Genomic DNA, 13,684 nt, shown 5'->3' with positions numbered 1-13,684 from the left:
CTTACAGAATTATATGTTTTTGGGCAGTGTGTTTTTATAAAAAGGCATTCAAGACATCTATACTTATACGTGCATTTGAAGATAATGGATTTCCAACTGGATAAAGCCACACGGGAATGTATGCACTCTTCAAACCAGAATATAATTTCCAAACATTAGGAAGCATCAAAATTCTATTTGCTAAAATAAAGCCACATTATTCAGACCATATTTGCTGATTATGATTGAAAACTTACAGAGCTTTCCTATAAGTGTTAACCACATTCACATATTTTTTACTGTAATAATGTTATTTATATTTTCTTTGCAGAAATATTTCATATTTAAAAACAACAATAAATAGTGTATAATTGAGCAATGGATAAAAAAAACATTTAGGAAATACAAAACATGGCTATAAAAAGTGTTCATGTTTTTTGCATGAAGCGTTCTCAGATCCTGTCATAGCCAGCTTGTCTGTGGTGGTCCCGGATTATCAGGAAGGTCAGGACAGCAATCAGCAAGAGTCCCACAACCGTGGCACCAAAAATAATGGGAATGATCTTCTTGATGAAATCAGCCCTGCACTCAACCTCTGAAATGCCATAAGGGAGACATTAGAAAACAACATCTGGATCTTAGCACTTTGAATAATTGTTTTTGATGGGCTGAAAGGGCAAAACATTACCTTTACAATGTTACATTTCAAAGAGCATTAAACCATATATAACCCTACAGTAAAATCATAAGTATAATGGTTTTGTAAATCGTGAACAGAAAGGCCCCAGTTAAAGTGACCTACCCTCTCCAAACTTCCCATTGGTGAGTTTGAAAGCTTGGAACTGAAGAGACACAATCTTCACTCGAAGGTTTTCAGACAGATGAAACTCAGTCTGAGAGTAGCACTTGAGGCTGCGGCCAGCGGCAGTTGGGAACAGCTTCTCATGTTCTATTACCCCAGCATAGTTCTTAATTCCTAATTGTGGAAGAATAAGATCAGCCTTGTTTTTCTGACAATGACATCTGTAGAAAAATCTATATGCATTTGTTTCACATCATGTGTCTATTTTGTGAGATCATGATGGTTTACTTACCTTTGCCTGGTGCCAAATTAGCTGTGATCTTTGACACATAGGTCAGGTTCCCTTCCTGTGGGTGGACAAATACTTAAGTGTTTATTCAAAGCCAAACATGCAAATCATCATGCGAATGTATTTGAATGAGTATGCTTCTACTCAGAGCCATGTATAATCTATGGCTCTGCTTCTGCTCGTTATGGAAAAGTACTGTGGTCAACCTGTGAATTCACAGTCATTATCTCAGTATGAGTCAGAAAGATATGGGGCTAAAAAGGTTTTCCAGTTATAAAATGTGGTCATGTGTGTCAGACATGAGATAATGGAAGTCTCTGAATTTGTACCTTTTCAAAGGTGAGATTCAGATAGCCTCCCTTTCCTAGAAAAGCCAGGGAGAGAACTGACTCTTTTTCAGCACATCTACCAGTAGTCTTGGTGGTGGTAGGGTCTAAGTTGAAATAGGAAGGTTTCTGAAAAAAAATAAGAATCAACGTAGCATTGGATTGGAAAAGGACAAAAGCAATAGCAAACAAGTGATGTTGTAGGATTTACAGCTACTTATAATATAATATTAATCTGTAGCCTTTTTTTGTGTGACTGTTGTCTATTTTTCACAGCTTAGGTAGCAACCCACATGAGATCTCACCCCTGACAAAGAAGTGCTGAAATGTACTAAACAAAAAGTGCTGAGAAAGTGACTTCCCCTACCTTCTTCTCAATAACTATGTACTCAACTCCCATGGAGAGTTTGATGCACGACGTGCCTGCAGGGTCTTTCAGCACATAGTTTCCGGTGACAGGAACAGTCTCTTTGGGCTGAAGGACAGGCCTCTGTGGTAGGTTGGCCTGTTCAGTGGGCTTAGGATCCAATGCTGCAGTCATGAGGCTGTTTCCTGTAAAGGGGTATGCAGTGAAGTGTAAAGTGAAACAGTTTAAAGAAACCACAAGGCACCATTCACAAGCACCCTTTGGTTTCAGCTGCTTCTTTTTTTACAATAAACCTAAATAAGCTATTCTAACAACTTGTTTGGTATTACTACATGTGTTGAAGTGGTCATGATTATGATTGTAAAATGTCATGAAGTTTACGAGCAATGTTTTACACTCTTAGAAAAAAGGGTTCCAAAAAGGTTATTCGGCTGTCCCAATAGGAGAACCCTTTTTTTCCCAGGTAGAACCCTTCTGGGTTCCATGTAGAACCCTCTGTGGAAAGTTTTTTTTACATGGAAACCAAAAGGGTTCCACCTGGAACCTATAAGGACAGCTGAAGAACCCTTTTAGGTTCTATATAGCACCTTTTTTTATAAGAGGTCCCGTGTGGCTCAGTTGGTAGAGCATGGCGCTTGCAACGCCAGGGTTGTGGGTTCATTCCCCACGGGGGGACCAGGATGAATATGTATGAACTTTCCAATTTGTAAGTCGCTCTGGATAAGAGCGTCTGCTAAATGACTTAAATGTAAGAGTGCACTCAACAGACCACTGTTATAGAGTACCACTGTTATCATATCAAAATCAGATTCAAATGGCCTGTATTATTCTGTTTGCAGATTAACGATTCCATACTTCGTGGTTAACTGCATTGCAGCATTGTCCAGTTTCAATTTATTTCAGACTACCACTAACACTGAATAGATTAAACATTATTAGACATTATTAGATAAAGGTGCATGTAACTCACCCATTATGATCACAACCAGTAGAAAAAGTATTGTTTCACGATGCATGTTGTTGCTGAGTTTGTCTGTCTTCTTGTGTGTTCAGTTAGGTGTTTGTCACCAAATGTGGGTTGTGAGATGTGATGTGGTTAATTCCTCTCCAGAAGACCAAAACGTCTTGTTCAAGTGATGAGCACATTCAAGGGGAGGGGCAAAGAGTGTTTCATTGTTTTATTATTTAAATGGCTGATGGACAGTATATGATGTAACTAACTGCACCTTGTGCTGTTGCAGGTCAGATATGTTCTGTTTTGTGTCTACTCAACTCTTTAGCCTGAAGCTAACTTTGCTAGGCCCATCTCCCGGCTATCCAAAGAGGTCCATCAGCCACTACTTGGGCTACAATACCTCTTTTTGCCAACTGGCTTTACCGACTCATCACGACTGGACCACCGACGTGATTCGCCCGATGGGGTTTTTCTCAACTGGCTCCGCCGTCGCTTCGTCCCCCTGAAATCCCATCCGCTAGCATGCTAGCCACGGCCTGCTAGCTGTCCAGAGCACATCAGACTGTTAGCTTAAGAGGCCCCCCGGACAAATTCTTTGGCCACTATACCTATTCTGCCAATTGGCCTGGTTTACCACACAGAGCCCTGCTGATCCATCTGCCGATGTAATAGCACGAGGGGGCCACAACAGACTTTCTTCCGTCGCGACGTCCCTCCAAGGCCCTCTGTTAGCTTGCTAGCCCCGGCCCGCAAGCTGCCTGAAGCCACTCACTGGACTCATATGATCACTCGGCTATGCATGCCTCTCGCTAACGTCAATATGCCTTGTCCATTGCTGTTTTGGTTAGTATTTATTGCCTTATTTCACTGTAGAGCCTCTAGTCCTGCTCAATACACCTTATTTAACACTTTAGTTCCACCTACCACACATGCGGTGACATCACCTGGTTTAAATTATATTTCTAGGGAGAATATCTCTTTCATCGTCACTCTATGCACAGGTTTACCCTCACTGTATCCACATCCTACCATATCTTTGTCTGTACATTATGCCTTGAATCTATTCTACCGTGCCCAGAAATCTGCTCCTTTTACTCTCTGTTCTGAATGTACTAGACGACCAGTTATTTTAGCCTTTAGCCGTACCCTTATCCTACTCCTCCTCTGTTCCTCTGGTGATGTGGAGGTTAATCCAGGCCATGCAGTTCATAGCTCGAATCCCATTCCCCAGGCACTATCATTTGCTTACTTCTGTAACCATAAAAGCCTTGGTTTCATACATGTTAACATTAGAAGCCTCCCCCCATCTATCTTCAGAGCTAGTGCTGCTAGGTGACCTGAACTGGGACATGCTTAACAACCCGGCCACCCTACAATTGTCACGTTCGTCGTAGTGAGGAGACCAAGGCGCAGCGTGATATGAATACATACTGTTTAATTAAAACGAAGAAACACTAAACAAACTAACAACACGAACGTGACGCTATAAACAACGAGTGCTTAAACAGGCAACTACACATAGACAATAACCTACAAACCAAACTGGAAAATGGCAACCTAAATAGGATCCCCAATCAGAGACAACAATAAACAGCTGCCTCTGATTGGGAACCAATTCAGGCCACCATAGACCTACATATGCCTAGACTACACACACACACCCCTAGACATACAAAAACCCTAGACAATACAAAACAATCCTACCCACCCTCGTCACACCCTGACCTGACCAAAATAATACAGAAAACATAGAATAGTAAGGTCAGGGCGTGACAACAATCTAAGCTTGATGCCCTCAATCTCTCCCAAATTTTTAATGAACCCATCAGGTACAACCCCAAATCTGTAAACACGGGCACCCTCATAGATATCATCCTAACCAACCTGCCCTCCAAATACACCTCTGCTGTTTTCAACCAAGATCTCAGCGATCACTGCCTAATTGCCTGCATCCGTAACGGGTCTGCGGTCAAACGACCACCCCTCATCACTATCAAATACTCCCTAAAACACTTCAGCGAGCAGGCCTTCCTAATCGACCTGGCCTGGGTATCCTGGAAGGATATTGACCTCATCCCGTCAGTAGAAGATGCCTGGTCATTCATTAAAAGTGCCTTCCTCACCATCTTAAATAAGCATGCCTCTTTCAATTTTTTTTTAACCAAGAACAGATATAGCCCTTGGTTCTCTCCAGACCTGACTGCCCTTGACCAGCACAAAAACATCCTGTGGCGTTCTGCATTAGCATCGATAACCCCCGTGATATGCAACTTTTCAGGGAAGTCAGGAACAAATATACACAGGCAGTTAGGAAAGCTAAGGCTAGCGTTTTCAAGCAGAAATTTGCATCCTGTAGCACAAACTCAAAAAGGTTCTGGGACACTGTAAAGTCCATGGAGAATAAGAGCACCTCCTCCCAGCTGCCCACTGCACTGAGGCTAGGAAATACTGTCACCACCGATAAATCCACTATAATTGAGAATTTCAATAAGAATTTTTCTACGGCTGGCCATGCTTTCCACCTGGCTACCCCTACCCCGGTCAACAGCCCTGCACTCCCCACAGCAACTCGCCCAAGCCTCCCCCATTACTCCTTCACCCAAATCCAGATAGCTGATGTTCTTAAAGAACTGCAAAACCTGGACCCCTACAAATCAGCCGGGCTAGACAATCTGGACCCTCACTTTTAAAAATTATCTGCCAAAATTGTTGCAACCCCTATTACTAGCCTGTTCAATCTCTCTTTTGTATCGTCTGAGATTCCCAAAGATTGGAAAGCTGCCGCGGTCATCCCCCTCTTCAAAGGGGGAGTCACTCTAGACCCAAATTGCTACAGACCTACAGTATATCTATCCTACCCTGCCTTTCTAAGGTCTTCGAAAGCCAAGTCAACAAACAGATTACCGACCATTTCGAATCCCATGGTACCTTCTCCGCTATGCAATCTGGTTTCAGAGCTGGTCATGGGTGCACATCAGCCACACTCAACGTTCTAAATGATATCATAACCGCCATCGATAAAAGACATTACTGTGCAACCGTATTCATCGACCTGGCCAAGGCTTTCGACTCTGTCAATCACCACATTCTTATTGGCAGACTCAACAGCCTTGGTTTCTCAAATGATTGCCTCGCCTGGTTCACCAACTACTTCTCTGATAGAGTTCAGTGTGTCAAATCGGAGGGCTTGTTGTCCGGACCTCTTGCAGTCTCTATGGGGGTGCCACAGGGTTCAATTCTCGGGCCGACTCTCTTCTCTGTATACATTAATGATGTCGCTCTCGCTGTTGGTGAGTCTCTGATCCACCTCTACGCAGACGACACCATTCTGTATACTTCTGGCCCTTCTTTGGACACTGTGTTAACTAACCTCCAGACGAGCTTCAATGCCATACAACTCTCCTTCCGTGGCCTCCAACTGCTCTTTAATGCAATGAAAACTAAGTGCATGCTCTTCAACCGATCACTGTCTGCACCTGCCCACCCGTCCACTATCACCACTCTGGACGGTTCTGACTTAGGATATGTGGACAACTACAAATACCTAGGTGTCTGGCTAGACTGTAAACTCTCCTTACAGACTCACTTTAACGGGATAATTTTCGTAAACAACTACTGAATTGCAGAGCGCCAAATAAAAAAAAATACTACAAATATTTATTTTCATGAAATCACAAGTTAAATATACCAAAACACAGCTTAGCTTGTTGTTAATCCAGCTATTGTGTCAGATTTTGAAAATATGCTTTACAGCGAAAGCAATCCAAGCGTTTGTGAGTTTATCAATCACTAGACAAAACATTACGAACAGCTAGCAGCAATGTAGATTGGTCACGAAAGTCAGAAAAGCAATTAAATTAATCGCTTACCTTTGATGATCTTCGGATGTTTGCACTCACGTAACTACCAGTTACACAATAAATGTTCCTTTTGTTCAATAAATATTATTTTTATATCCAAAAACCTCCATTTGGTTGGTGCGTTATGTTCAGAAATCAACAGGCTCGAGCAGTCATGAAGGGCAGACGAAAATTCCAAATAGTATCCGTAAAGTTCGTAGAAACATGTCAAACGTTTTTTATAATCAATCCTCAGGTTGTTTTTAACATAAATAATAATAATTATTTATTATATTTCGATAATATTTCAACCGAACGGTAAACTATTCAATAAAAGAGATAAAGAAAATGTCTAGCTACAACTTTCGCGCGCATGAACTAATCGAAGGACATTCAGCTATCCACTGACGCGTTTTGATAAATCTCGCTAATTTTTCAGAATAAAAGCTTGAAACTATGTCTAAAGACTGTTCACACCCTGAGGAAGCAATTGGAAAAGGAATCTGGTTGATATCCCTTTAAATGGAGGAAAGGCAGGCAATGGAACAGGGATTTTTCAAAATAAGAGACACTTCCAGGTTGGATTTCCTCAGGTTTTCGCCTGCAAAATCAGTTCTGTTATACTCACAGACAATATTTTGACAGTTTTGGAAACTTTAGAGTGTTTTCTATCCTAATCTGTCAATTATATGCATATTCTAGCATCTGGGCCTGAGAAATAGGCAGCTTACATTGGGAACGTTATTTTTTCCAAACATAAAAATTCTGCCCCCTAGCTTCAAGAGGTTTTAAGCATCTCCAATCCAAAATTAAATCTAGAATCGGCTTCCTATTTCGCAACAAAGCATCCTTCACTCATGCTGCCAAACATACCCTCGTAAAACTGACTATCCTACCGATCCTCGAATTTGGCGATGTCATCTATAAAATAGCCTCCAACACTCTACTCAACAAATTGGATGTAGTTTATCGCAGTGCTATCCGTTTTGTCACCAAAGCCCCATATATTACCTACCACTGCGACCTGTACTCTCTCGTTGGCTGGCCATCGCTTCATACTCGTCGCCAAACCCACTGGCTCCAGGTCATCTACAAGTCTCTGCCAGGTAAAGCCCCTCCTTATCTCAGCTCACTGGTCACCATAGCAGCACCCACCCGTAGCACGCGCTCCAGCAGGTATATCTCACTGGTCACCCCCAAAGCCAATTCCTCCTTGGCCGCCTTTCCTTCCAGTTCTCTGCTGCCAATGACTGGAACGAACTGCAAAAATCACTGAAGCTGGAGACCCGTATCTCCCTCACTAGCTTTAAGCACCAGCTGTCAGAGCAGCTCACAGATTAATGCACCTGTATATAGCCCATCTGTAAACAGCCCATCCAACTACCTCATCCCCATACTGTATATATTTATTTATTCTGCTCTTTTGCACCCCAGTATCTATACTTGCACATTCATCTTCTGCACATCTACCATTCTAGTGTCTAATTGCTATATTGTAATTACTTCGCCACCATGGCCTATTTATTGCCTTACCTCCCTTATCTTACCTCATTTGCACTAACTGTATAAAGATTTTTCTTTTTCTACTGTATTATTGACTGTATGTTTGTTTATTCCATGTGTAACTCTGTGTTGTTGTATGTGTCGAACTGCTGTGCTTTATCTTGGCCAGGTCGCAGTTGTAAATGAGAACTTGTTCTCAACTAGCCTACCTGGTTAAATAAAGGTGAAATATTCGTTTTTTTTTTATTACCTAAAAACATAGCCTAAAAGTAGGTTGGTTCATTTAAAGGTAATATGTTGAAACAGAGCGGACTGGTACCAGAAATCGTCTCTGGTATTTCTGAGGAAAAAAAACGGTAAATTTCTTTCCTTGAGGCCCACATTATTAGCCAGATAATGATAATATTGTGCAACCCCCCCCCCAAATTAGACAGGCCCACTTGGTCAAAAGGGACCAGACCATCTGGTCTGTTGAATTCACATTTTTTATGACAATTACTTGTTTGCATTAGCCAGGAGTTAAAGATGTTATCCTCTAAATTGAAAATATGTTTTCCATTGGTTAATCAAAGATTGCATTTGTATTATTATTTGTATTATTATTGCACCAGAGTTGTAGTTGGTTTCTGGGAATGGCTAAGCTGGGGAAATCAAACTGTGCGTAGGCAGGCATTGGAGGCAATCAGGGTCAAAGGTAGAGAGGGACAAAGTTTCTCCTAAAATACACAGTACTGCAGCAGTGTCAACGCAGGTCAGGCTTAACTCTGCATTGACAAACTGACAATCATTTTTGGAAAGTGTCTGGTTAGGCGTGATATTTACCCATCCAAAGTCTTTATTGTTGTAGAGAGGTTGTCTTATTCCCTCCCCATTTACATCTAAATAGCAGAGACCTTTATTATTGTATTACCGTATGACACCCACTTAAAACTAAACTAATATTTATGTTTACTTTAGGGATAGACAATTAGTTTTCATTAGACCAAAAGGTTTTGATATAGTCATTGCATAATATGAAGTGGCTCCTACAGGTCATTCATTTGGGATAATGTGTCATTTGACCAGCACATTCACAGCACAGTAAGATAGGTTTAATTCCTTACATTATAGAGGAGACAGGAAAATAAACCCTCCTCAGGCACGTGAATCTAACATAGTTGACTCGTACACTTGACTCTTACATAGTTCGTTATCAGTCATGTATGGATCTTTTTAGATGTGTCAAACAAACTGGTATCACAACAAGTGACTGTAGGAGGATAATATCTACTTAAACATGTCCATTATTTTTCTTGCATGCCATAAACTCTCTACAACTCAGAAAAGGGTATTGCTTTTTAAAGAGTGCAGGCATGGTGGTGACAGCTGATAAGTAAACATTTACTCTGCTGTCACTGGGACTGCCTGGGTGGCTTTCTTTTTTTTGTGCACAGTCTCATTTTATTTGAACAGGTTTGTGTAGGCGAATAGACTACAGTCAATCATTTCAGAGGTAGGAGTCCAGTAGGGAACGAAATCTGGTCTCACATTTTATTCTCTCTGGACCTGGGACATTCATTATGAAACTTGGAGTGAGACTGTGTGTGCTGGTGGTGTTCTCTCTCCAGCTTTGGGCTCCAGGACAGGGGCAGGAGCTGGAGCCAGAGCAGGTCCTGGCGTTCTGTGATGACAAAGATGTGGAGGCAGCTGTGGACATGGCCCTAGTCAAGTATAATGAGAAGCTTCCTTCTGGAAATCAACTAGCACTCTACCAGATTCTGGAGTCCTCAAAGGTAGGTGGCTTAGTGATTGAGAATATTGTAATTTTATATTTAGTTATTTATCCTGTCCTATTTGCATACATCTTGAGTTCATTCTGTTGTTGAAGAGGGAATACGAACATTCCTACACCGAGTCACAGTCCAGTATTGCGTTCCTCTCTTGTAGGCTCAGAATGACTCTGGCACTCAGTACTTTGTGGAATTCAATAGCAGGGTCACTGACTGTCCAGCCGGGGGAGACAAAGTCTGGAGAGACTGTGACTACCTCCCCACCGGGAACAAGGTAACTGTACATTTTAATAATTTCACTAGGTGAAGAATGCATTGTTATTAGATTACATCTCTTGGCAATTAACGTTTTTTTCCACTTTTTCTTTGTTTATCAGGTGCCAAGGCCTTGTAAGGCAACAGTCCACATGTCAGAGACAGATAAAAAGGTCCTGGCAGTTTTCTGTGACCCAGGTGGTTAGTTTTTCACTTCACACCAAGTAGACCAAGCCATACAACACTGACAAGTCTATTTCTAGATAACCCAATAAATATTGACCATAGAATGACTCATGCTGCAGAATATGTATTTACAGTGACTAGAATCACCCAGAATATGTGGCTAAAATAATTTTCTATTGAGCAGCTGAGACAAACTGTGATACTGACAACTCTCTCTGACTTCCAGTGGAGGCCCCTGTTGTTGCTGGACGGTCCACATGTCTGGGGTGTCCTAGGGAGATTGATGTGGAGAGTGAGGACCTGAAGGATCCCTTGACATACTCCATCACCAGGTTCAATGCTGATTCTGACTCGAGTCACCACTTCGTCCTGAACAGTGTTGGTTTCGCTACTAGACAGGTACATGTAAATCAATTGCAAATCTCACTGGGAGTTATTGAACATTATAAAGACTAGCTAACTACACCCCCTGGTGGAAGGTTAAGCACCATGACTCTAAACACCTAATTCAATTCAAGCCTGATTCACACTATAGGGCCCAACCAAGTCAAATCATGCTGAGCTGAACTATTCCAGGGCTGGCCTGGTTACACATCCACCATAGCTTCTGAACCCATGCTGGAAAGAAACTTGTGAAAAGAAAATATCAGAGCCAGCATTGTACTGTTGGCGCCCTATAGTGTGAATCAGGTAACAGCGTAACTAGTTGGGATCGGGGGTAATGGGCCTTACAACAATGACAAACAACACAAAGAAACAGAGATTTAGAAAAAATATCATATTTTGTAAGAAGATAAGTATCTTTGCTCATCCCTTCCAATGGAAATACACCAAATCATCACCTTGGTTCTGGCATTGGGAGGTGTGGTGCGTGTGGCGGAATGTATCTTTATGGTTGTGACCGTTGGACTACAATGCACTTGTTCGCATTAGGAGTGTCATTCCAGAGTTCATTGAGTGGGAGGGGGGGCTCAAACTATTGTATTTGAATAACTTCTACATTCTTTCACATGCTCTTCTCAGGTGGTTGCTGGATTCAGGTATAGACTGATGTTCGATATGAGGAAAAGCAATTGCTCCAAAGCGGACCACAAAGAGCTGAACGACGAATGTCATCCAGATGCTGATGTGGTAAACTACATTAGAGCTCATAGTATTTTTTAAATAACCTACTGTATTTGATCTAATATATGATTCTGGTGTTGTAATACTTCTGTACGTAAATGAAATACATTTCATAATTCACTGTCATGTGTTGTATCATGAATGCTTGTCCCTGGCATCGCTATCATCTTGTATGCTATCTCACTAGGAACTCGCTCACTGCAATTCCACTGTAGATGTGGCACCTTGGAGGCATGAGACTGCAGAAGCAAATGTGGAATGTGCACCGGGTCCCCTTGACAATTTTGTGAGACATTGTGCAAACAGTACTACTATAGCATATTAATGATGTTCAGAAAATCTGATAAATGAATAGGGTAGTGATGTGTAGCTATACATTTTGGGGATTTGTACTAAATGATGGAGGATTTTGACAAGAAAAATCTTTCCATTCATAGGAAGTCTTTAGAAGAAGACCTCCTGGATGGTCTCCCTTGAGGAACTTCAACAGTTTTGCTGAAGTTAAAACAACCCAAGCTTCTACTGCTTCAGCCAAAGAAGAGTCATCAGAGGAGTCTCAGGAGCGCAGCCCGACTGCTGTGACCATGGCTAACACAGACCCAGAGCCAGCCCTGCCCTCTGTGGCCCCCACCACTGCTGCTGAGAGCCCCTTCCACTGCCCCTCCAAGCCCTGGAAGCAGTTTGTCCCCCCAACAACCCCGAGGCCTGCACAGGACAAAAGCACAACACCTTTGCCAGTGGTAGAGGAGGGCTTAAGTGATTTAGACGTGCTGTGGAAAAAATAAGTGCACGCTGTATAGTGCATTTGTATCATAAGCACACCTGCTGATTTGAAATAAAAAATTACCATGCTTTTATTATCTCTTTCTGACAATGCAGTTCAATCTTGCTTTAGTATTCCTTCAAATTTGTCAAAGTGCATCTTGACTGTTTAGCCATTTGATACGAAAAACAAATAACTAAATGAATTAAATTGTGCTGGGTGCTGTTGTTCTGTAAAGCAACACACTATCCACAAATGCAAGTACTTAACTGAGAAGTTTATTTGTACACTGTCACATAATACTCAAATAATTCTAGTCAGTCTGGATACAATGCAAGTATTTAACTGAGGAACAAACTGAAACACAAAGTATACTGTATTTAATAATGCAGATGTCACTGGTTAGAAGTATTATTAGTTGTTCCTATAGCGTCAAACTTTGTTTACAGCTGTTTAGCAGAATGACTAAAATAATATTATTTTAACCAACTCTCATGCAAGCTGACTGCGTAATAAATACAATCATTGTAGCATTATTGATAGCAATGACAAAATACAGTATATTAAAAATATAATTCAATATGTCTATAAACCTGTCAGAATAAAAGTACTGTATTAAATAAAGAGGAGTAACAAAGATGGCCCTTGAACCTTGTTCTTAAATAACAATTCCACCATTTACACATCAACATGATTATTTCCTTTTACACCAATGTATAGCCCAATAAGTTGACACATATCTTAGAATTTCCTTCTGTAAAGAGACTTGTTTGATGACCAAATTATTTTAACATTCACAATCGGTATGGATTTGCCTGTGCTAACACTCCGTGCTATATATCAAATGGCCATGACAACTTTGTTTTCAACATACAAACGTGGTTTAGAACAATTACATTTCAAGTCACTTTTGAAGCTGAATATGAACGTTTTTTTATTTCTTACAAATGATGTTTCAAGTACAGCATCACAATGCCTTCCCTGGTGCTGTTCAGCAAGTGGGAAATATTTACAACCCGTTTACCACACTCACTGTATTATATTTACATTTCTGACAAGGTGGTGCAGACATAGGACTAAGGGAAGGGGGGAGATCTCTGAAGCCCTCTGGAAGTTGGAGCATTTTGCATTTTTGAAAACCCTGTAACTGCAATTTCCTGAAACCTCGAGTCTTAAATTATATAAATCAATGTAGCAAACAGTTGTCCAATTAAGTGTTGGATCCTGAATTAATTTTGAGGTGGTCTCAATGACCCCCTCAGTGACTACACATTCTTCTAGGTTATATTAAGTGGTAATGATTATTCTGATATGCGTCTTTACGTGGACAGTCTAGTGAAAATGTAAACTGCTTTCTTTTCCGGAACAGCTCTCCCTGCCATGAGTCTCTTTCCGTCCACGAACGCAGGTTTCTTTGCTAGTCAATGTGCTTGCGCCTAACACCGTTGCGGAGATCAGAGCATGTTCCGCCCGCTAAATATGCTACACAGTTTCTGTTCCTGAACGAGTGTATGGTGCAGCTATTT

The 13,684-nt window shown here is 41.3% G+C and overlaps 2 protein-coding genes across 2 annotated transcripts; one reads left to right on the top strand and one right to left on the bottom strand.

Annotated features, from left to right (window-relative positions):
• Positions 1 to 12: 12 nt before the first annotated feature.
• lamp3 (lysosomal associated membrane protein 3) lies at positions 13 to 2,879 on the bottom strand. The gene is made up of 6 exons (XM_071406210.1): positions 2,734 to 2,879; positions 1,764 to 1,948; positions 1,400 to 1,525; positions 1,074 to 1,128; positions 782 to 955; positions 13 to 574 (listed from the first exon to the last, which is right to left on the bottom strand). Exons 1-6 carry the CDS (start codon positions 2,777 to 2,779, stop codon positions 432 to 434), a joined length of 729 nt encoding a protein of 242 aa, XP_071262311.1. The 5' UTR covers positions 2,780 to 2,879; the 3' UTR covers positions 13 to 431.
• A 6,582-nt stretch (positions 2,880 to 9,461) lies between these two features.
• Positions 9,462 to 12,799, top strand: LOC139578485 (kininogen). Its single transcript, XM_071406146.1, has 7 exons — positions 9,462 to 9,832; positions 9,987 to 10,103; positions 10,207 to 10,282; positions 10,497 to 10,669; positions 11,294 to 11,401; positions 11,583 to 11,681; positions 11,833 to 12,799. Exons 1-7 carry the CDS (start codon positions 9,620 to 9,622, stop codon positions 12,178 to 12,180), a joined length of 1,134 nt encoding a protein of 377 aa, XP_071262247.1. The 5' UTR covers positions 9,462 to 9,619; the 3' UTR covers positions 12,181 to 12,799.
• Positions 12,800 to 13,684: the final 885 nt, after the last annotated feature.

This window comes from Salvelinus alpinus, chromosome 6 (assembly GCF_045679555.1).
Source record: "Salvelinus alpinus chromosome 6, SLU_Salpinus.1, whole genome shotgun sequence".
Taxonomy (NCBI): domain Eukaryota; kingdom Metazoa; phylum Chordata; class Actinopteri; order Salmoniformes; family Salmonidae; genus Salvelinus; species Salvelinus alpinus.
Note: the sequence above shows the minus strand (reverse complement) of the source record. Positions and strands in the feature narration are given on the sequence as shown.

Coding starts and splice junctions, on each gene's coding strand:
- LOC139578485 (XM_071406146.1), top strand. CDS start 9,620: ATGAAACTTGGAGTGAGACTGTGTGTGCTGGTGGTGTTCTCTCTCCAG. Junction 9,833..9,986: donor AGATTCTGGAGTCCTCAAAG/GTAGGTGGCTTA, acceptor CCTCTCTTGTAG/GCTCAGAATGACTCTGGCAC. Junction 11,402..11,582: donor GTCATCCAGATGCTGATGTG/GTAAACTACATT, acceptor CTATCTCACTAG/GAACTCGCTCACTGCAATTC.
- lamp3 (XM_071406210.1), bottom strand. CDS start 2,779: ATGCATCGTGAAACAATACTTTTTCTACTGGTTGTGATCATAATGG. Junction 1,526..1,763: donor ACATAGTTATTGAGAAGAAG/GTAGGGGAAGTC, acceptor ATTTTTTTTCAG/AAACCTTCCTATTTCAACTT. Junction 575..781: donor CAATGGGAAGTTTGGAGAGG/GTAGGTCACTTT, acceptor ATGGCATTTCAG/AGGTTGAGTGCAGGGCTGAT.